The sequence below is a fragment of the Centroberyx affinis genome, unplaced genomic scaffold, assembly GCF_046629955.1.
Source record: "Centroberyx affinis isolate AG114_WGS23_722 - 3 ecotype Tasmania unplaced genomic scaffold, CSIRO-AGI_Caff_v1 ptg005023l_1, whole genome shotgun sequence".
Lineage (NCBI taxonomy): Eukaryota > Metazoa > Chordata > Actinopteri > Beryciformes > Berycidae > Centroberyx > Centroberyx affinis.
The window spans coordinates 1-24,895 of record NW_027282476.1 but is presented as its reverse complement, the minus strand read 5'-3'; the positions used below and the strand labels follow the sequence as shown (position 1 = coordinate 24,895).

Sequence of the window (24,895 nt, the reverse complement as noted above, 5' to 3'; positions counted from 1 at the left end):
CGGTTGGGCGAGATCAGTTTTTTCATATCATGATATTGTTTCCATATTTTACGGGGATATACGATTTTATCACAGTACTGTGGAAATAATATTCTGCCGATTGTCTTAAAGAGTAGCTAAACCGAACCCAAATCTGTGGTGAAGCCTGAAGACTGACATGGCCCTCTGCTATTGGCTGATCTTTGGTGCCAGGTGATGTCACCTTCTATAGAGTACAACAGGTCAACGTCACTTGGCACCAAAGATCAGCCAATAGCAGATAGCCAGTTTAGTACCCTACTTTTCACTATCTGGTGTCAGATTTCACCACATATTTGAGTAAAGTTACTCTGAATGCCGTGTTTATATTATTGTAGATGCATCCTGCTACTGTGTATCATTCACCATCATCATTCACCTTGCTCTCTTAAGACAGTGAGAGTGAGATGGAAATAGGCTGGGAAGTCTAAACATGCCCAAACATAATGGGGCTCTGGCAGAGCAGTCTTACTCCAACAAAAAAAGTCTAATACAGGCCACTATACCTCCAGGTTTCTAACCAAAAAGACAAGTATGTTTACTTTGTCCAGATAAACTGTGTTAGATGTGGTCAGTACATTCCCTGCTGTACTGAAGCAGCGTCTGTTGCAGAAGTAGTTCTGTACGACTCTGGCCATTGGATGGAAAGCGCTCTGCATTGAATTGTTGTATTTCCATCCCTTCCATCCCTAAAATGTTTTTCATGCAAAACTACAGTACATACATCTTGATCCAAATCAGCTGACTTTCCGATATCATCAGACTTGAAGCTGAAGAACTGTCCGACAGCTGCAGTAGCATTTCTTTTTCATTTCCCTCACCTCCCCACCCCCCCCACCCCACCCCCCAGAGCAGATGTTTCAGTGTTAGATGATGAATGTTAGATGAGAGGATAACAGTGTGTTTATGCTCCAGCCACAACTACTAGTTGGCCCTATTTCTTGACGGCACATGGCAGAGTGGATAGAGTAGGCTATAATACTGCATCTCCAAATGACAAACATGATGTGATGTGCAGGTGCATTAGAGATCGATTTAGATACATTTTCTATACACTGACCAACTTTAAATTTTGCCTATGCATGGGGAACATCTCTCAGCCAAAGACGCCCTCTAGAGGCCATCTCATGAAGTGTCTGACTGACTGACTGACCTGAATTTGCCTTGTGATGCCCGGCCTGCTGTGGGAAAAGGGCTCCTCTGAAACAGGCCAATCAGTACACGGTCGGGCTGTGATGTAAAAAGCTGACTTGGAGTCGACCGATCACCTTATGTTTGGGGGAGGGGGGAGCGGACGGACCTCTATTACTTCCAGCCAATCAGAGGAGTGTCTCTTTCTGGCTGCTGGAAAACGCCGCCAAAACAGCCTGAAGCTCTTCAGGTGGGAGAGAAGCTCTAGAGAATAAATTGCTAAAAATAATCAGGAATTATTTTCACAGGAAAAAGGAACGTAAGAGATATCACCCTGCATGTAATTACCATCTGTCCACCGACCCCCCCCCCAGGAAAAGCTGCAATATTTAAGTGCACTTCCTCAAGAGAATACAGTAGCGCTTTCCTTTCTGCCTCTCACTATGTCCATCTCCTCAGTGGGCTCGCAAACCTTCACATAAACCCCACTGTCAATTAACCACACACACACACACACACACACACACACACAGCATCCAGTTGTGTGCTGATGGGATGAACTGTGTTTATAGGGTTAAAGTATGTTTGTGTGTTTGGCTGTACCAGGAACAGAACCGCAACACGGAAATACAGTAGCTGTGTGTGTGTGTGTGTGTGTGTGTGTGTGTGTGTGCGGTTGTGTATCATATCTATCTTTACTATAGTATATCTATCTATATCTACATTCCTAGACACACTCTGTACATAGTTATGGCCCTGTGTAGACCTGTTAATGTGAATACGACCATTTTGCACATTATGTACAAATATGTTCACATATTCGTTTTCTTCATATTCCCATATTCTTCTAATTTGTTCTATATTGCATATATCTTGATATTTCTTTACATTTTGTCACTTGTTGCATACTGCATGTATTTTATTTTATGGTATATTATCATATAACATTCATTATTTTTTCTTCGTGTCACTATGTTGGACAGCTGATTTTTTTTTGCGCACCCACACATTGTTGTAGTTCATATTTTCTTTATACATTTAAATTTGACTCTCTACTTAAATTGTTCTTGACATCTCTCTCTCTCTCTCTCTCTCTCTCTCTCCCCCTCCTCCAGGGTGAGGCGGCTGTGCCATTACATAGTGACCATGCGTTATTTCGAGATGTCCATCCTAGTGGTCATCGCTATGAGCAGCATCGCTTTGGCAGCAGAGGACCCCGTCTGGGCCGACGCCCCTCACAACAACGTGAGACACACGCTGTACATGAACCTTACACACACACACACAGCATACACAACTACAGTTGACCGATATGGGAGGCTGATACCAATATCTTTTTGAATATCTTAAAATTTTCATGCCAAAAGAATGACAAGAATTCAGTGTTTCATTGCCCAGCAGCCAGTTGCACCAGTTCAACTTAAGTTCAAACGTAGGCTAGTTTGAACGTAAAGTCTCACTAAGTCCGAGTTTACGCATTACTAAAATTTTAACGGTTGCACCAACTGAAATAGTTCCAAAGTAGACATAAGTATTACACAGTATTACAACTTAGGCAAGGCAAGGCAAGTTTATTTATATAGCACATTTCAGCAACAAGGCAATTCAAAGTGCTTTACATAAAACATTAAAAGCATCGAGACAAAATGAAAAGGATAAAATTCAAATAAAAGACCAACTTAAAACTTACACCTACCTCCTACTAGGTGTAAAGTCCTCTGTAAGATAACCGTTGGCACGGCGCATCAATTTGACAGGTGGGATAACCTGCTGGAGGACCTGGAGGAACAAATCCAGCACGGTTTACGTGACAGATTACATCCTTTTGAACAGTATGATGATTTAGATTTATACTCGCGCTTTCGTTTTCCCGGAGCAGAGATACAAAAAATCCTTCACTTGGGGTAATTATTTGTATTCATCTATCCAGAATACTTAGTTTATACAGCGATTTCATAATGTCCATGTGTCTGTCATGCATATTTTAATAATGCGGACATTTCAGTCTCCCAGATGATGTGGCCTAACGAGCTTCCTGATGTTTATATTGCTCCACTGAACTGATGCATAACAAACGTACAACTTTCTTTAGCCATCAATAAAACAAATAACTTTTTTCCACCCTGTTAATGAGGGGGGAAATGGCTAACTTTGAAAATCTGTTGAAAATAACAATAGACTTTACACCCTAACTTACGATAGAGCTTACGTTCAGCTTTATTCTTGTCAGGGTGGAAAAGCCTCTGAAACACCACAGGACACTAAAACTCACTAATGAAATTCTTTAAAGGAGGTTTTGGGGATGATTTTCCTGTTGGTCAACTTTAACTAACTAAGCGATAACACTAAAATCCTCCAAGTGTCCCTCCTGTGCTACGGTGCCTACGAAAGGAAAGGCACACACATCCAGAGACTCATACGCATGATTACTACACACACACACCCCAACTGTTCAAAGGCAAAGGAGAATAATTAGTTTTGCTTCACTTCTCCACAGTTTGCTTCTTTACTTTAATCTCTCTGTGCAGGTGCTCAAGTATTTGGACTACGCCTTTACGGGCGTCTTCACTTTTGAAATGGTGATCAAGGTAAGTGGCTGGAAGAACACATAAGAGATCCCCCATTGACTTTGACTACGCTTAACTATACTATGTCAAAGTTGATTTGCTGGTGTTTTCCCTGTTGTTCCTGGTGGCAAGCCGCACAACTCATTCGATTTCCCACTTAACTGAAAATGCTTTACTGTGATGAATGGGGAGAGGACAGTAAGGCAGTCAGAGCCAGAGCCTCGCCCTCACCGTGACAGTCATGGTGCTTTGTGGTGCACTCAGACCATACTATACCTTCCTACCTCTCATTCTGGCAGAAACTAAAAGTAATAATCCACAACATTTCAATTTAAGTAACTGTCTTTTTTGCAACTATCTATTACAAACACCGGTGTCTGGTAGGTCTTTCCTGGGAAAAATCCAACAGAAAAGCCAAGGAAAAAGACAGTAGTCACAGTACTGGATATATGGAGGGGTTTAAGGGCCGAAACTAAATATATAAATAAATGTTATATTTATAACTGTATAACATTTTTAAAATTATAAATAAATAAATACAATTATAAATAGATAAATACATGTGTGAGTAAATGAATAAGTAAACAAATAAATTAATATACGAATGAATAAATAAATATGCAAATGTGTAAATATATAAATATATATATATAAATGAATAAATACACAAATAAATTTAACATTTATATATTTAATGTCTCATTTAATTTGTGATTTATTTATTTATGGAGACAATTAAGCATTGAATTACATAATTATTTATTTATTCATTTATTTAAGCATTTTATTCTATAATTATATATGTATTAAGCATTAAATTATATGATTATGTATTTATTCATTTATTTAAGCATTTTATTCTATAATTATTTATGTATTTATATGTTTAGTTTCGGCCCTTAAAACCCTCCATATGGACACGCTGTTTGATTGACAGGTGATCTCTGGGAAGAGCAGTGCAGAAACACCACAGCAATGAGCGCTGAGCAACAAAGATGGAGACTAAATAAAAAGGAACTTGCTGAATCGCGGACCAGTCTCTCTTTTTGAGTTTTTTAGTCGGATCTTCATCAAGATTTCTACAAAAACATTTATCTCCAAGCTCAGTGTTTCTTCTTTAGAACTTTCAAACAGTTAAATAACACCAATTTCATTACAAGGCTGGAGTCTGGTAAATCATTATATTCTGTTTGCCCTGTCATTAGTGGAATAAATGACAACAGTGTTCTACTGTGACAGTGTGCGAAAAGAAAAATGCTACTTAAATTCGTCTGAGTAATTCCGTTTCATATTTCTGTCTCTAATCAATGAATAAACAAAGAATTATGAAATGGAAATATTAATTTACTAATCTCCTTACCATTTTATGAATTGCTTCATTCTTCAACATTAATTGCCTCATTGAAATGTACATTTAATAAATTGCTTTACAAAATATGGTTTATTTATATGTTGATCAATAATAATTAATTACCAAAATATTCTATTCAAATTCAGTGCCACATTCCATGCTACAGTTTTTGTTATCACAACACAGTTGAACTTCTTGTGCAAATGTATTTTTAAAAATTGATAGGTTAATAACTTGTCCATTTTGATGTGCGGTTCAAAAGAAAACCATTTTTAAAGATTATTCAAAGAATCCAAAATGGCGCCAAAACTTTTTGGCAGACATTAGAGTCAGAAAAATTCAGCATCGTGTTCAGATACATTTACCTTATAGCTAAATTATTATAGCTTTGTGTCCCGTTAGGACTATCTATACCATACCAACCTAATAAAATAAGATATGATCGACTTCACTAGCTGACTTAGAGGAATGAGGAAGAGTATGGTGTAACAGTGGTGTGTTTGGTGCAGATGGTGGACCTGGGCCTGCTGCTTCATCCCGGTGGCTACTTCAGGGACCTGTGGAACATTCTGGACTTCATAGTGGTCAGTGGGGCGCTGGTGGCTTTTGCATTTTCGTAAGTCCAATAACTCAAACACTTTTCTCTTAAAATGAGCAACGGTTGTGTTCATATTTCCAAAGTTCTGGTTGGTTATCCATTATTGTAATTCAGCTATCTGCCATGTTTTACTGTTGTATTAATGTTTATATTATACTTTATAATTTTTGTGTTGTGTTTCAAATGTGTATGAATGTGATGAGAGGTCTGTAGTTTTGTTAAATAATCTTCTACACTGTAATTTACTCTGAATCAGTGAGTGAAGGATGTTGATGTATGTTGAAGGCTCATTTGTAGACTTTGCAAGCAGTAATTTATTCTATTATGGGTGGTAATCACATTAACGAATTTCTATACTGTTAATATGTCTGATTATACATGTGAGTATGTGCATATCTTATGATAAAGCAGGGATGTGATCAACACAAAAAAGCAGGGACATAGCAGCAAAACAATAATCTTCTATTAGAAGTGAATGAGAGGTGAACTAAAATGCTGAACAAATCCTGGAAGCGAGATGTGTGTGTGTGTGTGTGTGTGTGTGTGTGTGTGTGTGTGTGTGTGTGTGCGTTATGTCGTGCTGAGTGTGTTATTGACATGATCCTCTCCCCCGTTTCTGTGCTGGGATCGTTTTGAAGGAGCTTCATGGGGTAATGCCTCCTCTCCCTCTCTCATCTTGCCTGTCTATGTATCTGTGTGTGTGTGTGTGTGTGTGTGTGTGTGTGTGTGAGAGAGAAAGCTAACACGGCTTACACTGCAAAAACAAGTAATTTCATCACATATTCATTCTTTAAACCTTATTTGTTTGGTGAAAAATTAGTGCGAAAATTCACCAACGGGGTGAGATAATGTTACTTGTCTCGACTTTATCCAAGAGTTTCCTTGGCAATGTCATGAAATACCGAATGCCACACCACTGGTAACAAGATGACGTCATTTGTTTCAATAAAATCCCTGAAACAACATGACAATAATAGATATTGGCCCTGTCCCAGTTGGCTCCCTACCCAGTACCACTTCACCGCAAAGTGTCACTCCAGATGAAGTCACACTCGGAACTGTGAAGGGCCTTACTTACTAAGGGTTGGGGTATAAATGAACTGGTAACTTTGGGACTGGAAGCAGGAAGCAGCCTGCTACCGATGGCTACCAATGGACGCCTTGGTTGCCCAGCTGTTGTTATCAATGGCTTAGGCTTGTCGACTGTCCCTGCAAATGCATGATATCAACAAGATAATCAAAGGTTATAAAGTGAGATTTGTGTTCTTTCAACTGATGCGTGCGTATAGGGGCAGAAGATATTACTATTATCATAGACGGTTCTAACTTGAAAGTCAGGATTCAAATTATTATCATCACATTCTGTGATTTTGCTTAAAGTCACTGTTAAGTGCATTGAAAAGGCTACAATACGTGCATTAAAAAATCACAGTCGTCAGGGAACTTTGATTCACTCGCTGTTGGAGGCTTCTACAGTCCGCTCCCCTTCCCCGCTAATGTTTGGGATTCCCTTCAATATGCGTTTCACGTGAAGCATTTCGAGTTCATGAAAAAGGGAGGTGTAGTGGATAGGGTTTGCGAGAACAAAAAGTTCAGAGTTCGCAAAAACGGATTTCGCAAAAACGGATTTCGCAAAATCAGAGTTCACGTAAACAGATTTCATAAAAACAGAGTACACGTAAACAGAGTTCATAAAAAACGGAATTCGCAAAAATGGAGTTCGCAAAAATGTGAAAACCAAGTTTGCAAAAATGGAAGCGGAGTGGATAGGGTGTGGGCGTAGGGGATGGATTGAGACAGAGCCATTATCTCACGTTCTTTGGCAGATTTCTAACTTATTTTACTTTACTATTTTAAAGGAAAAGGCCACCCTCGGACACTCTTACACTCTTAGAAGTGTAATTTGCTTTTTTGGCGTACCCACTTTCCGTCAACCTGCCTCGTCTACTTCTAGTTGAGTTAGTGATTTCCTACATTTCCCAGAATGACCCACGCCCCTTCCTCAAATCCCAACATAGCTTGTGGCGGCTGCATTGCATTCTGGTCTATTGAGGCTACTGTCAGTGGAGAAATTGGTCTCTCTCCTCTTCTACGATGGATTTCTCCCTGTATGATTGTTGAACGTCTCTCAGTGCAAAATGGCGGCTCTAGAAAGAAGCCCTCGCTCTTTGATTCTGAGGGACTGACACCAAAACCTGACGTTTACCGCTGATGTTTCAAAAGCTGAAACATTTTCTGATATCAAACTCCATTGTAGCTGCTGGAAATATGTCAACGTGACGCCACATCGTCTAAGATTGACCAGATATTCACGGGAACAAGATAAATACACCAAGCAAACATAGATGCATTCCCATTAGCTGTTAACAGTATTGAAGTGTTTTAGATTGTGTTTTCCTTTAAAATAAATTAGACTACAAGACTGATATGAGGTGAAATTACTTGTTGAGATGGGTGTGTTTTTTGCAGTGCGTACTGTTGTGCCTGGGACACATTCCCATCTCGTCGTCCATCTCCCACCTTCCCACGTCTTAACCCTCATTTGCTTGGCTACAGACCCCTCTTCTCCATGCTCCCCTCCACCACAGAGGGGCATGTCACCTCCGTCTGTTCATCATCCTTATCTCCCCCCCACCCTCGCCTCTGATGGGAGGCATTTTCACCAGCGCCTCGCCTCGCCGGAGTAATGGATGTGCTGCTTGGACTGGAATGATACCATCAATTTCACATTTTCTATTATTAATTCACCAAAGGCACACTAATGTAGCGGCCGAGCTGCCGCCGGAGGGCATGAGTACACTCCCAGTGAATATCGATCTTCCCCCGTCGATCCGAGCATGCCCATTAGATTAGACTGTTTGACATGTATGCCGTCACCCCGTAGGTTTTTAATGACTGCTCTATGACCGTACTGTCACATCATTTCCACATATGTGCAGTATACGCTACACTACTTTGGCCTGTATCTGTCAAACTCAGTGTCACAGATAAGGATGTATATGGCTTGGTTCCAAACCTGTGCTAGATAGCGTTTGTGAATTCTTTCCGTGGTTTGTTTTAGCCCTGCTTACATGCCAGACGGGTGGGGTTTGCTGCTGCGCGAAAGTTCAGACAATCACAGGAAAGTCTTCCATTAGTTTTGCGTACTTTTCTGCGACTCACAATCCACCCGACGCTGTCTTGAGTTTCCGATGCGGTAAACTCCACCCATCCGGTTCAAACCAACCCCCCCGAGGATTATTCGCAAATGCTATTTGACCCCCCCAGGCCACTCCCATATCGGTGGTGACAGACAGGAAGTTCTGTTTGATGGTCAGCCGTCACTCCATCCTCCATGCATGTCTCCGGAAGCGGCTCGTTCCCGCCTGCCATCCATTCGACCGACTTGCCTGTGGCGAGGAGGAGGACGAGCCACAGCGCCGAAGTCTGTGAATCTGCGTCATCTCCCCCCCCTCCACCCCCTTTTTTTTTTTCTACCGGAACCACCGGAGGGCTCGGCTCCAGTTTGCAGCCTTTTTCCGGACACATTTCACATTTCCACGCCGCACACTGCAGAGCTGCCTTTTTCACGGCAGCCTCAGATGCGAAGCGGCGACCTGTTTTTTTGGGGTTTGGGTATGAAAATTGAGATTTTTTTTTTTCCCCTGAAAATCCCCCCCCCCCCCCCCCCAAGAAGCCTGTCATTCTTGCTCTTGTTAGGCGTCAGCTCGTCTCCCCCTGATATTTTGGTTGAGACCGAGAAGTTGCAGCCAGAGAACAAGAGCTGAGCAAGTACCAGGAGTAACAGACAGACTTGATTTGTGTGTTTCTTCAATGATAGGCTACCTCCAAAAATAACAGGCACATTCAGCATCCAATCACCTTTTTATTTTCTGTCATTATGGCCTAATATAATTTAGTCGGTGTAGTCCGTTCTCTACTGGGGCTTAACTCACCCAACTGTGCTACCAATCATCATATATCTCTATCTACTCTCATCCACAGAAACCATTATGGTGTTTTTGTCATTTGATGCAAACATTATGCATTATTTTGTTTGTGCGTGCGTGTGTGAAGCATCCATAAATGTGCTGTACCTTGTGTTTTACCACTGTTTTCCCCCAATTAGATCGCAACAAGGTGTGACCAGGTGGGGAACCCCCCTATGCCGTCCCCCTCCCTCACCCCCACCCCATACCCCAAAACCCCACCTTACCTAACCCCCCCCCCCCCTTTCCCCAACTCCAATCCCCTCTTATGTCTCATTCTTCTTCTGCTTAGATCAGGTTCATGTATAACAACAATAAACCCATACTGCAGTGAATCACATGCCTTTTCAACACAACGGGAACCTCTGTCTGACAGCTTTCAACTGCAACCTGCCTCTGTTCCTTAAAAAACATTTAAGGTTTCAACAGTTTTATTCCAAAATGCTACAAAGCCATTTTTTGGGGTGAAAAAACTTAATATTTTATTTCCTATCTAATCACTTAAATAGTAACCAAAGGTCCAATGTGGGTTTTACATTAATGCCACCAATACCACCAGAGCAAATGTCACATGTGACATTTTTTTAAATGGTTGATATCCCATTTTGGAATGAAACTCTTCATTTGATAATTTGAGTCTTGGAAAAAAAATATGGTCATTCTATTCACCAAGTGTCATAGACTGTCCTGATCTTCCCCCACAATAACCAGTTACAGCAAATGCGTCTCTATATTTAATTTCCCGCTTTTCTACCTGTTTCGCATAACGCACTTTGAATTAGAATCTATTAGATGCTTTTAAGCTTGATGATAGATTATATCATAGATGATAGATGATAGAAGGTGGAAATCTACTTTCCATAAAAGTTTAGAGTTTAATTCATCCTTCATCCTGGTGCTCATTCTTGAATTTGTTTAGCCGTGTGTATGGGGGCATTAACATCTTGGAATATCAGACCGTAATAAGGGAACAGTGCACCCTAGGGTGCCCCTGGTTGTGTAAAATGGCCTCATATTCTTTGGCTGTTATACGACCGTGTAGAGCAATCACCAGCCCTGATGACTCCCAGTAGACAGCTTAATATGATTTGCCTGTAGCTGCCTTTGTAGTTGTGATTTAGGTACCTCAAAATTAAAGGTGAAGAAGTATGATTTTTCCCACCCCATGAGACAAAATGACCATAATATATCTGCAGGGGTTGATAGTGTTGTTGATCAATATCAATGACTCAATGATTGGAATCCATTGGAATTTTAAGGCACTTGAAATCTTAATCTTAATGTCCCTTTAAAGTCCTTTTTCATGAGGTGTTTCTGTTATTTTGCGCATCCCCTGTAGCGTTCTTACAACAATTAAAACACCCTGAAAACAGAACATAAAATAAAACATTAGGTGTCAAAGTTCTCCCATTTGTGAATTTACACCAGCATCAAAGGCATCGTTTGTTTCTTGGGGGTTGCGAGCCGAAAAGGTTGAGAGCAACTTTTCTGTAAGGTAGCTGGCGTGCTGAGCAACACAATCCATAGTCACCTAGAGAGAGAGAGAGAGAGAGAGAGAGAGTTTGGAGAACAGCTGAGATAAAAATAGAGCAGTGCTGAGACAGTAGAAGAGGGATTTTATTTCCAGGGCCCAGCTCTCTGTTCTTGTTCCAGGAAGATGATGAACAGCCTTGGCCTCAGCCACCTTTGAAGCTGATGTCCTTATTATCAATTTAACCCCCCCTCCGCTCCCCTCCCCTCCCCCCCCTCTCTTAAGGAGTTTTGTCACATCTCAGCCCCTGTAGAAAGCCCAAACCACAGTCCCAGTGTTACAGAGGCTCCGCATCACCTTGCGTTTTCTCCTCCTCCTTCAATCTACCTGGGGGGGTTCTTTGAAAGCTATCAGAATGTCTTGTGTGGTTATTCCCCCAACTGTGCGACTGTCTGGCCTAAAAACCTCTGGCCCTACTTTACTGTGAAAGCATGCTAGACTAATGTGCATCAGAGCATGAAGCTGCTTGCATGCGGGTGTTGTTAGAGTAGAGGGATCTCAAGAGGGCCGCAGAGAAAAAACACAAGTCACATCACACGGATGCCATGCTGCTTTGGGAATAGCCCGCAACTAATAGGCAGCGGTTCTCAAAGTGGGGTCCAGGGGCCTTCGCAGGACTCCAGGGGGAGAATATATACAAATGACTATTCTAATCAGAGGTTTCACTCTCACCGCTGTTATCTCCCCATGTACCGAGTAGACAGTTAGGGTGCGTTCACGCCAAGCATGTTTGGAGCAGTTTGTTTGAACTCTGGAGCGATTACACCTTTAGTTCAGAAAATGCGGGTCTCAGTCCCAAGAGAACTCTTGTGTGGTTCCTTAGAAGCGAGAACGATTCCATAACACAAGGGTTTATGGGTATAAAGAGACGGATGTTAACATCTGATAGCCAGCAGTTCCTCATGCTTGAAAAGCCTAGCATAACAAAATGAACCAAGGGGCAAAGCTCAGTCTGGACTGGTGCTCATATATAGCTATTTCTTCATGTGTTCTTAACTAGTAGGAACACCAGAGAAGGTCAGTTACGGAAAAGTTTTGACCAAAATCTCTAACCTCATGGGAAGTCAGGTCACCAAAACGCCAATCTCGGAACCCATCGTCGATCGGTCTGACGACGATTAGACTCTGGTGGCAACGGCCAATATTTCGGGGTTTCTGGAGTAGCCAGCGGACATCCGGGCCAAGACTTCCTCTTCCGTGCACCGGTCATTGTTTACAGTCCGATTAGCAACTTGAGACGTGAGAGTCGAACGTTTCTCCACACAATACACAAACATTGATACTTTTTGTAGGTGTTTTAGGTCCAGACGACATTTCGGCTAATCTCTATAAACAGATATCTGCATATGAGACATCGTCTCTCAACTCCGACTCCATTCTCGCGTCTCAAGTTGCTAATCGGACTGTAAACAATGACCGGCGCACGGAAGAGGAAGTCTTGGCCCGGATGTCCGCTGGCTACACTGGAAACCCCGAAATATTGGCCGTCACCCCCAGAGTCTAATCGTCATCAGACCGATAGACGATGGGTTCCGAGATTGCCAAAACGCTGTCCAATAAACAAGCTACTTGTAAGTCCATGTGAATTTTGTTTACAAGCCCAGTTGGGCCATGTGAACCCAAACCAAAAACAAAAATGCCCCCATTTAGAGAACAGGGCTTTTTAGTGCTGTGGTGGAGTATGAATGATATCAGGGTGTACACCAGTGAGAGACATAAAACAGGAGTGATTTACTGATGGGAGTTCTGTGGCTGTATTCTGTCAGTGTTCGCCTTGTTGGCTTCATATTTCTGTCATCTTGTGACATGCGGAGATGCTTACAAGATTGTTCATCGAACAGCAGACAGGAAGCACAGACTGCAGTGTTTAGCTGATTTATTGGGACAAGAGAGGACAAGAACCGCTCCTGTAAACTAAGATGTTGCGGGTGATTGACTCTTTATTGAAGCTCGGCTTTAATTATATGCATGGTATTAATGTAATTTCATAAACCCTCAGTGTCTTTTGCTTAGGGTGTTTTAACCGCAAACCTCATTATAGCTTTTGCCCCCTTAATGTGAGATAGATAGTGAGACGGGACCTGTGACATTTGCTATCTGCATGTTCTATTTTACCCAGAGTCTCTTCTATCCTGCTGATTCAGCACAGGCACATCAGAAGCTATAGGGAACGCTCCCGTACATTTTCCGGGAGGTTATTAATGAAATTCTGCAAAGAACTCCTGACATGTTATTTCAGAAGATTTTTGGCTTATCCTTCCTTTGTGGTTAGGATTTCAGATTCCGCTCCTTTTTGTCATTTGTCGTTTAAGACTCTCTGTCCTCTATGTCTGACATCCTCTTTTCCATTTTACTTCTTTCGTGGTTGTTGCACCATCCCAGCTTAAAGGGGAACACCGCTCAGTTTAAGAATTCACATAGGTTATTCCTATGGTCTGTACGGTCCAGTAGTGTTGTCAGTTTATCCTGATTCCTATTCTTACTTTATTCTGTTTCCCATTTCATTCTCTATGGAGCAGTTCCAGATGGGTTTTGTTTCTCTTGTTTCTCGCTTTGGGAGAGACTTGTTCATGCTATTGAGTGGAATGCTGGACCATAGGAATGACTATCTAGGAATTCTTACAGTATCTTGACTGGTGGACTTTCTAATGGCTTAGACTAAAGGGGAGATATTTATGAAAACAACATTGGTTCCTTCTGAAAAGCAACATTCTGGTTTCTTTTGAATCACTGATTATAGGTTGTAGCAAAGAAACCTTGACTTGAATGCATAACGCTTCAAGGAAGTACTGATCTGGGATCAATGAGTAGATCAAATGGTTAAGGTTTGGATAATGAATTGAATCATTTCCAGGTCTTGAAAAGTTTGTGAATTACACAGTCTAGAAATGATGGGGAATGTGTTGTTGTTCAGAATTGATACACATATTACTTTAGATTTAATTTAGTTGTAGAGCCATAGTTGTAGACCCACAGCACTCCCATTCAAAGCTTCTTTATGATTAAGAGCCCTGATGCACAGTCTTTAGTGTGACCATATTTGCATGCTCACATTAAAAAAAATCATCTTTCTGTGAACTAACCACTTGATTTGCATGTGCTAAAATGCAGATTTCTGACCGACCGGTTCATGTAATCCAGGATTACATGATACACATAGCTAGATGGTTAGGAGAGGCATGTCCCTGTGTGAGTTTGTTTCTATCATGGGGAGCGTACTGCTTGAACAACAATGTGCAACATAAAGAAAAAAAAAGTAAATTTAGTAAAGTAAATTTACTGGTACTCAAGTAAAAGTAGCTCATTTAAAATGTACTCAGTTACTTTAAAAACAGGCATTTGTTACGTATGATCCTTCCCATGTAGTGTAAAAGGACAAGAAGTAAAGCATGAATCAACATGATATATTCAACACAGTTCCAATCGGCCAGTTTCTGATGCCTACTATGCGTTGCTTTGTTAGAGTCTACAATAGTGGGTTAAGTCATGGATTGTTCTATGGATTGCTCTGTGACTATTATATTGAACATATTCCAAGTTAAATTTTCAGTAGCTGGGTTTCCATCCAGCTGTTTTTTGGAAATTAGGATGTACTGTATTAGAAAACCTGAATGTGGAAATGACAAAATGAAAGATGAAATGTCCACAATATCACAAAAATGTTTTTATGCTTGCTTGAAGTGGATTATAAAGAAATGATGTGATAAATAGAAACACATAAATGGAAACGCATTTGTCAAATAAATAATTATGCAGCTTTGGTATAATTGGCTTATAATTGGATTAAATTTCATTGCAAAACTAGCCTCAGCCCAGACTCCTGAATCGCGTCCCACCTACTCTTGCGGTACACGAGCACACACTGTATTTCCCATATGCAGGGCTCTTAGGGTTCTGCGTGGCCTAACAGTGCATACCATAATTCCCTGAACCACCGTGCATTGCAAAAAGCGATGCGCACATACGAACCAATTTTTTGCTACATTTCAAAAATTTACAGAAAAGTCACTTGATAGTTGGATAGAAACATAGCAACTGTCACATAAATGTACGTTGGCTATTATATCAAATTCTAGGCTGAAAATGAATTTATCCTACTTTTACAGTTCAACAATATTAGTAATACAGGAAAAGATTTTACAAACTGAATGCTCTCTGCAGATGACATCGAGTAATTCTTTGTAAGGTCTAACTGTGTTTACTTTTCACAGGGGCACCAAAGGCAAAGACATAAGCACCATCAAGTCTCTGAGGGTTCTCCGAGTCCTACGGCCTCTCAAGACTATCAAGCGTCTGCCAAAACTCAAGGTTCTGCCTGATGTCCACCACACAACAGCACTACACTTTTAGTTTGATTTTGAGTTATTTAGCCTTTATTTAACCAGGTTAGTCCCATTGAGATGTAGGGCAGTGGTTCTCAACGTGGGGTCCTGGGACCACCAGGGGTCCTTGAGGGGGTTCCAGGGGGTCCCCAGCAAATTGATGAATTGTTCAACCTCAGCATTATTTAATCTTCAGGAAGTTAACACAATTAGAGAATGTAGAAGAATGACTGTTTTGATCATAGTTTCTCTGTTATCTCTCTACCTACAATACAGATAGTCATGGGATTCTGGACAAAATCATAACATAACAATAAAAATATTCTCATATTTGGGTCAGAGAGACTCATCAAATGGGGGTCCGTGGCCCTAATGTGGACTAAATTAGCGGTCCTTGATATGAAAAACGTTGAGAATCACTGATTTAGGGCACTATTTTCACGACGGCGGATGGTGGGGCTTTGCGCCAATGAAGTGGTGAACTGCTTTTAAAAGGAAGGAAAAGTTGATTTGATTGGTCATGACTGACGACAGCCCCTACCACACCTACTTAATATGTATTACTCTTAATCCCACCCTGCCTTGCGCCTTTGACTGCACTTTGTGCCATGCGCCATTGATTCATGAAAATAGAGCCTGTGTGAGTCTCTTTTTCAAGGGAGACCGGGACAAGAAAGCAGCATCGAGAGTTGCCTCAGACTCTGTGCTCAGAACATGGAGCCTCCAGTTTATCCCTAAAACAAATGTGTGTGTGTGTGTGTGTGTGTGTGTGTGCCGGTCCTCAGGCGGTGTTTGACTGCGTCGTCAACTCGTTGAAGAACGTGCTGAACATCCTCATCGTCTACATCCTCTTCATGTTCATCTTTGCCGTCATCGCCGTTCAGCTCTTCAAGGGAAAATTCTTCTACTGCACCGATGAGTCCAAGGGCCTGAAAAAGGACTGCAGGTTGGTCCACACGCTGCAGTCTGAAATCCCCCACTTCATGATGTCTTACCTCAGTCTCTTTTATCTTGTAAACCATGGTTAAAACTACCCCTATGCCCCAGGTACCCCTACTGGTCTAACCCTTCTCAACTGTACTATTTCTTTGCACAACCTCACTGATATTGTTTCCCATATGTGATCATCATCCAGTCCACTAGGTGTCTTACCTACATCTTTCCTTAAACAGGTAACGGGTGATATTGATCCTAGCCTTCTGGTTATTGTGAATAGCTCCCTCACATCTGGCTGTGTTCCTGATTGTTTTAAGCAGGCCATTATTCAGCCACTTCTAAAAAACAATAACGGTCTAGACCCATCACCTCAACATTTTAGACCTATTTCTAAGGTTCCCTTTGTATCTACGGTTCTAGAGAAAATTGCATCTAAGCAGCTCCTCGATGTAGTGGAAAAAAAGAAAATTTTTGATCATTTTCAATCAGGCTTTTGTTTTGGGGAATGCTCTATATTATTGCTGCTCGATTTGAGTGCAGCCTTTGATACCATTGATCATCAAATCCTTCTCGACAGACAGGCGGGCATCTCAGGGACTGCCCTTGATTGGTTTGCATCATACCTATCAAACAGAATATTTGTAGTCTCAATTGGTGACTATGTCTGATGTTGTGCTCCATTAACATGTGGAGTTCCCCAAGGGCCTATACTTGGCCTTATTCTGTTTCCTCTCTACATGCTCTATAGGTCATATTATTTGTTGTTTTGATGGTGTCTGTTATCACTGCTATGCTGATGATACACAGCTTTATCTTTCATTCCAGCCAAAGACCTCAACTAACTGAAAACTCTTCATGACAGAATCTTGAGAGAGTTATTCATGCTTTTGTCTCCATGTCTTGACTACTGCAATACCTTGTTTTCCTGCCTTAGCCAACCTTCAGTGGCCCAGCTCCAGTTGCTGCAGAACGCTGCAGCACGGCACGGCTCTTGACTAAAACAAGTCGCAGGTCACACATCACCCCAATAATGGCCCCCCTTCATTGGCTGCCAGTCAAATATAAAATTGACTTTAAAATTAGTTTCATCACCTACAAGGCATTGCATGGTTTAGCACAATAGAGCTTTTAACCTCATACGAGCAGCCATGTACTCTCGGGTCCTCTGGCAGAGCTCTTCCTGAGGTTCCAAGGTCTCTAGAATGAAAACGTAAGGTAATCACACACTTGCTGTAAAGGCACCTAGACTGTGGAACAGCCTTCCAGACTCAGGATGGCAAATACTGAAAACCTTTTAAAATCTTGCAATATTCTAAATATTTTTCTCTTTCTCTATATACTTTACTGCTTTTGTGTACTATTTAAGTTGTTTTTGTTTGTGTTGTGTTATCTCATCTTACTATTGTATAGCAATAGATTACTGTGACACAGGTTACTGTGACACAGGGGACTGTCTTTCAGTCTAGCCTCTACTCCAAAACACTCCAGATTTACAAAGATTACCTTGCAAAGGCATTCTGCTAATTTTTTGCACCTCAGTTGCTTGAGCTAAGAGCACAGAGTTTTTGTCTTATTCACTAAGAAATGTATGCAAATAAAGTTGTCGCTAAACTTAAACGTAGCGGTAACACTTTACAATAAGGGTCACTAAGTTAATTAACAGTTAACTAATGTGTAATTTACTAATGGTGTTCATGTTAACTAAGGTATTAATTTATACATTATTTAATAGTTTTGACTATTAAATAATGTATAAATTAATACCTTAGTTAACATGAACACCATTAGTAAATGATTACCAGACACATTAGTTAACTGTTAATTAAGGTTTAGTTAATGCTTATTAAGCATTAACTAACCATTAACTTTGTGACCCTTATTGTAAAGTGTTACCAACGTAGCTTGAGAGGAGTAAGTTGTGAACAAACAGTTGTTTTTTTCACACAGCTAGCTAACTTAGCAAAGCAACTGATGTTAATATGCAACTACTGGCCACTACTAATGCTATCTTCTACTACATACGTTAGCTAGTATGCAAATCGGAAATGTTTATAAGAAGATGGTGATGGCTTGCTGGCCAGACACAGTGGTTAGCTAGCTAATAATCTGACAGTATCAAAACACAATATTGATTAGATTTGTCAATGGTGAAATTATCAGTTTCCAGTCAAAAAGCCCAGAAATTAACCATGTCTGTTCTGGATTGTTGAGATGGCCGAGTTAGAACGTGTAGAAACCTAACCAGCTGTTCTCAGTCATTGTTGCTCAAAAGCGGAGGACCTCAAATATGGCCACCAGAGGGTGTGTTATGATACCTGAAAGCCCGCTATAAACAGTAGTCGATTTGAGGGGGGATGCGAGGGGATGCCACCCCCCTTGAAATAGCAATTGTCAAAAACCATCCCCTTTGTAAAACTGCCATCCCCCCTTTCATCCCTCTCTATGGCAAGATATCATTCAGTCAAGAAATGTGTAAGCCACTTATTGATATTTAATCATTTTAGAGAATATTGCGCATCTGGAGTTTTCAGCAAATCCGAGGGCGAGAAAGAAGAATCTAGACTGAATTTAACGAAATACTGACAGAAATATAAAAGTAAACTGACAGAAATATTGTAATTTTCACATGATCTATCTTAACTCAAACTCAAATTAACTATTGCTATCTAGCATGGCAAGGGGAGTGAAGGAATATGTAGCTATCTATTTTATCTTATCTAAACTTTAAATTTATAGTTATCAAACCTCCACGAGCTCCTGCTCACCTTGTGATCCTCTGCATCTGACCCATCCTAACTGCTCAGGAGCAGTGGGCAGCCACAGTGCAGCGCCCAGGTACCAACTCCAATTCTGAGGCCAGTGCCTTGGTTAAGGGCATTGGCAGTAGTATCTTATGCCTAACATCCCTAATATGCATGTCTTTTGAGTATAGAATTACCTTTGTGCTGTTACAATATAAACAAAAGGGTAAACAGCTGGTCCCCTACCCTCCACGCTGTCTTCCTCACTATCAAATTGTTTGTCCCCATAAGACCGCACCATCCCCCCTGAAATTTGTGTATCGACTACTGTCTATAAAGGAGTGAAGCTATGGAGAGTGAACTGCAAACTCCCCTTACAAAAAACAAGGTTTAGGCTGAGATCGACCTTCGGTGGCAGTTTTCCTGCATGGCTTGCAGCTTTTTAGAAAACCGTGAAGACAATTACTTTAGCTTCTCAGAGAGGCAGCCCAAAGCTGCTCCATTTCATGTTGTTGTTAGTTTTATCCAAATGTTATATGTATAATACCATAGTCCTTGCAGTCTTCATTGCAAGTTCCTATTCTTCTACTCTTTATAATTAATCCAGAGGGCAGTTCCTGGACTACGACAAAGACGAAGTGGCCGCCATGCCGAGGGAGTGGAAGAAATATGAGTTCCACTATGACAACGTGCTGTGGGCCTTCCTCACCCTCTTCACCGTGTCCACTGGGGAGGGCTGGCCAACGTAAGGACAAGCTATTGGCCTATCCCAGACCAGCACAGATAATAATTACAGTCTATCCATGCAGTCGTTCCCTTAATTCTGTCAGTAGATGATTTGCTGATGGATGATAATGCTAGACTGTCAGAAATGAAAGTCAGTTATATACAGCTCACGTCTCATAACCTGAAGGCGCGCGTGGCCTAGCATGGGGTTGCTTTTGCGGTTAAGACTATATTAGCTCTCTTAATGAAAATAAGCCTTCATATCTCCAACGCTGAATGTTAATCTCATGCCTGTTAAGTATTCACAAAAGAGCATTAAGTGTCAATCTCTGCTTTTAGGCAAAGAAACTTATGCTGTCATCATTTTCATGAGTTTAGTTGTATAGATTATAGTCTATAATTTTTTTGACCATGTAAATATTGGGTCTATTCACATATGCTGTTGAAGAGATTGCTTTGTCACTGGTTAAAAAGCGTTTTAACATTCTAAAGTTCATGCTTCGCAGAATAGATTGGGACTTTAAAGTTATTGTAGGTTACGTCAGGTACTGCAGTTTTACTAGTTTTCACTGTTAAAATAGTCTTACCACCATAGAACATTATATTAAAGATCACATACTATTTATTCCACTGCTAAACTGTTGTATCCTATTGTGCACCTCTCCCTCCAGTGTCTTGAAGCACTCTGTGGACGCCACCTTCGAAGACCAGGGTCCCAGTCCAGGCTACCGGATAGAGATCTCCATCTTCTACGTGGTCTACTTTGTCGTCTTCCCTTTTTTCTTCGTCAACATTTTCGTCGCTCTGATCATCATCACCTTCCAGGAGCAGGGAGACAAGGCCATGTCGGAGTGCAGCTTGGAGAAGAACGAGGTAGAAGCAGAAGAAATTGCAACCGACTATGAGTTTTATTTAATAAGTTAAAGCTCTTGATTAGATCTGTCGAATAGCTGGAGCGCTTCTTTTTGAAATCTGGACCAAAGTTGAGTTCATACAGATGGGTTGTAGCATCTAAAATAATGTTATTTTGTAAGCAAAGACTTCAGATAGCTAGATAGCAAGAGTCTATGTCATTTTTATGTCATCCCATTCTCTTCATATGCTCTCTGTGGGGCTAGACCCAGCAGAAACAACACTCAGAAGCCCCAACATAAATACTTCAGTGTTCCCAGCACTTTGTGCTTGGACCCCTAATTATGCTATTCAGATTCAGTTTTTCAATGCAATTATTCCAGTGAAACAATACAAATTCAAATTATGTGATTCAAATTCAGTTTTTAATGCAATTATTCAAATTGAGCAATTCAAATTCAAATATAAATAATTCAATTTCAGTTTCTAGTGACACATATTTCTGCCCATATTTCCTGGCCTGGAAAAAATATGGGAAATCATACGTATCCCGAAAGTCTCTTCATAATCATCATCAATCATGCTGGTTGATCTAGTTACCTTTGATGGAATAATTAACCCAAAGTAGCACTTCCCTGATTACAGATGTCCTAATTCACATTGAAGCCAAAACAAGACTTGGAACATCTGAACAGAGACGCTCTCAGTTATTGGTCATGGAAAATTACACTCTATGTCATGGGACAGTCATAGGATTTAATTAGATAAAATGGGTCCATCCATCCATCTTATCTATTCATCCATTCATCCAGTCAAGATTGCGTTTGTCTTCGTTGCAGAGGGCTTGCATCGACTTCGCCATCAACGCCAAGCCTCTGACTCGCTACATGCCGGAGAACACCCAGTCATTCCAGTACAGGATGTGGAAATTCGTGGTCTCAGCTCCCTTCGAGTACTCCATCATGATCATGATCGCCGTCAACACCGTGGTACTCATGATGAAGGTAAGCACTCGTTGGATCTTTCATAATGGTTTCATAACGGTGTCTTTTCTTTGTCTGCTCAGTCATGGTCCAGCCAACTCAAAGTACAAAAAAGGTCTCTTTCCCTGCGTCTTCCAGTTCCACGGTGCTCCGGACTTCTACGAGGCGATGCTGAAGAACCTCAACATCGTCTTCACCGCCCTCTTCTCTCTGGAGTGCATCCTGAAGATCATCGCTTTCGGTCCACTGGTGGGTACAATTCGATAACAAGATGTTACCGCACTGAATCATTCATAACTCATTTTTGAATCCGTTTCCTCCCCCCACCTAGAACTACCTGAAGGACGCCTGGAACGTGTTTGACTTTGTGACAGTACTGGGCAGCATCACGGACATCCTGGTCACTGAAATCAATGTAAGAGCACCCCCCCCCCCCCTCCCTCCCTCCACAGCTAGGGCAGTGACAGCGCTACACAAAGCAGCCTGTACACCGGGCTTTGTGCAGACACGCTAACTAGCCGTATCAGCAAAGACGACGACTTGGCCCCGGTCCAGAGAGCCTGAGAACTTAGACGAGGAGAGAGGGGGGAAGCTGGGAGAGAGAGGGAGAGACTTGCGTTGATAGCATCGATCTATCCCCCAGGTCTGATACAGGATCTGAGGATGGACGGCTTCTTTGAATCCAGCTTAGAGACTAATCAAGGCTATCTTTTATATGCCGTGTAGAGCAGGGGCAGCATGCTGTTGTGCACTTTGTGTTGTTTGATACTGTTTTCTTTATTCAGTCAAGGCTGTTCTTTATAGTGCAGCTACGTGTATAAATGTGTGTTCCAGCTGATTTACATGTGTGTATTTGTTGAGTTTAATCAGTCTATGTTGTGCAATATGACTGTTACTGTTTCTCGCCTCTCCTGCCTTCTTTCTTCCGTCCTTCCTCTGCTCTCCTCTACTCTGCTCCTCTCTCTCTCCCTCTCCCTCTCTCTCTGTCTCTGTCCTGCTCTCTGCATTGTCATCTTGTTGATTGTCCTCACCGGTGTTGCCATCCTCTGGTCCAAAACGTCACTAGACCACGGTGAGTGACTTTCCATTGTGATTCTCTGCTTGTAACTCGCACATTACGATATTCACCATGTCCTGCTCTCTAGAGAACTGTTAGGATCCTACCATCCTACTATCTTGGGTCCAGATTGTGTTTGGATATGATTCAGCTGGATTACATTTACACCAGACTTTAACATGCATCTCCGGTATATACACTGAAGTCTGATTTCTCTTTCCCTCGCCAAAATGCAGACTGCTGTGCATCTCACTTTCTCTTGTAATACTTGCATCCTTTAAAATTGACTGTCTTGCTCGTTCTCCATCCATGAGTACAATCCATTTTTGACAAGGATGTTTATTATCCGAGTTACTTGACTTGTGTTTGATTTGTATTCAGTTTCCATTTTATGTAGTTGCTATATGTGGTTTGGAGATGTGTTGCATTCACAAACACTCTCACACACATTAGTGAGGCCAAATGCATCTGGTTTTGGTGATCAGAGTGGATCAGATTACAATCCAATCACCCAAGATGCACGATAAAGGGGGTCAATATGTCACCATTGCGATGGTGTAGATAAGTGGAAACCAATCCAGTGACTGACATTTGAAATAATTAGATGCTGATAAGGGTGTGTTTATTAGTAATAGATAAGGGTAGCTGATTGGTAAATGCTTGATGTCCTAACAGGACAGGTTGTTGAACCTGAGCTTCCTGAGGCTCTTCAGAGCCGCTCGGCTCATCAAGCTGCTGAGGCAGGGATACACCATCCGCATCCTGCTGTGGACCTTCGTCCAGTCCTTCAAGGTACTCACACACACACACACACACACACACAGTCACACATTTATTTATTTATATAGTTATGGGACAATGGGACAATAGGGATAGGGACAATGCAAGTTAACATAGTACCACTTCAACTCGTTACAAACAAGTTGATGTAACTGATGTTCTGCATACAGAGATTATAGCTATTGCTAGTTTCCAACTCCTGTCCCTAGTTAGGCTTTTAGTAAGAGAGAAAAAAAAAAGGAAAGTATCAAGGTTACATACAATTATAGAACATTATTTAAAGAAAAAAAAAAGGAAATCATTAAATAATTAAATAATTAAAAATGTATACAGCTCTGATTTTGCTTCAGCCAGCCTTTCTTAATATCTTGAGTTCATTTTATTTCAGTTGGTAGTGTGTTCCACATTTGAGACATACGCATATTGCATGTATGCATGCATCTACATGCACACATGCTTGCACATACAGTATATTTGTGTGCACATGAACAAACACCTACTGTATATGCACACACAGGCCCACACTTGCACCCACACACACAGCCACATGCACACACACACACACAAACACCCTGGGCTGGAGTGATTCTGAATGAATATAAATAATTAAGTGTGTTTTGGTTTCCTATTGTTCCCTGTAGGCCCTGCCCTATGTCTGCCTGCTGATTGCGATGCTGTTCTTCATTTATGCTATCATTGGGATGCAGGTGGGTGATGCCTCTCTACTTTGGTCACACAGGCTGCAGTAGCCCTACAGTGATGCATCATTAAAATGGAATAGCGTGAACATAAATAAAACATCTATTGCACATTAATTAGACAATAAACATCCCTTTACCTCATTGTGTCTCCCCCCCTAGGTGTTTGGTAACATTGACCTGAATGAGGACACGGCCATCAATCATCACAACAACTTCCGCACTTTCCTCCAGGCTCTCATGCTGCTGTTCAGGTACAGGCACTGGGCACATAAGGTCACGGTGGCCAAATCCAAATCCAGTTTTCTATCAAAAATCGTCATCATTCATCATCATCATTGAAGTTTGTTGTAAATTAATCATGCTCAGTCTGTCCTGATGATGTCACCTTCAATTGTATCCCTTCCTGAACCTTCATAGTATGGCATAGCTGAAGAGATTGAATTTATTTTTTATTTATGAACCCATATCACCACCCACTGGATCTTTTTCAAATCCTCTCAGATATAGAACAAGAAGCACAACCCGTTCGATTGCACCAGGCAACAATATCATCATGTAGTCTGTCTCTTTCCCTATCACTTCACATCAGCCTTGCACTGCATTCACATCTGGCTATGTCTAACTGATCTCTAT

The 24,895-nt window shown here is 41.3% G+C and overlaps 1 protein-coding gene across 1 annotated transcript in view; it reads left to right on the top strand.

The window, feature by feature from the left end:
• cacna1ba (calcium channel, voltage-dependent, N type, alpha 1B subunit, a) overlaps positions 1 to 24,513 on the top strand; it is a gene marked incomplete at both ends in the record, with an annotated part of 85,168 nt that extends 60,655 nt beyond the window's left edge. The window contains 16 exons of the mRNA XM_071545711.1: positions 2,265 to 2,394; positions 3,678 to 3,737; positions 5,577 to 5,683; positions 6,304 to 6,315; positions 9,774 to 9,794; positions 15,376 to 15,472; positions 16,272 to 16,432; positions 19,771 to 19,908; positions 20,561 to 20,762; positions 21,581 to 21,745; positions 21,863 to 21,973; positions 22,056 to 22,139; positions 22,791 to 22,796; positions 23,457 to 23,573; positions 24,203 to 24,268; positions 24,422 to 24,513. Of these exons, the coding sequence (XP_071401812.1) occupies positions 2,265 to 2,394; positions 3,678 to 3,737; positions 5,577 to 5,683; positions 6,304 to 6,315; positions 9,774 to 9,794; positions 15,376 to 15,472; positions 16,272 to 16,432; positions 19,771 to 19,908; positions 20,561 to 20,762; positions 21,581 to 21,745; positions 21,863 to 21,973; positions 22,056 to 22,139; positions 22,791 to 22,796; positions 23,457 to 23,573; positions 24,203 to 24,268; positions 24,422 to 24,513 (1,569 nt within the window). The remainder of the gene's footprint in view (positions 1 to 2,264; positions 2,395 to 3,677; positions 3,738 to 5,576; positions 5,684 to 6,303; positions 6,316 to 9,773; positions 9,795 to 15,375; positions 15,473 to 16,271; positions 16,433 to 19,770; positions 19,909 to 20,560; positions 20,763 to 21,580; positions 21,746 to 21,862; positions 21,974 to 22,055; positions 22,140 to 22,790; positions 22,797 to 23,456; positions 23,574 to 24,202; positions 24,269 to 24,421) is intronic.
• Positions 24,514 to 24,895: the final 382 nt, after the last annotated feature.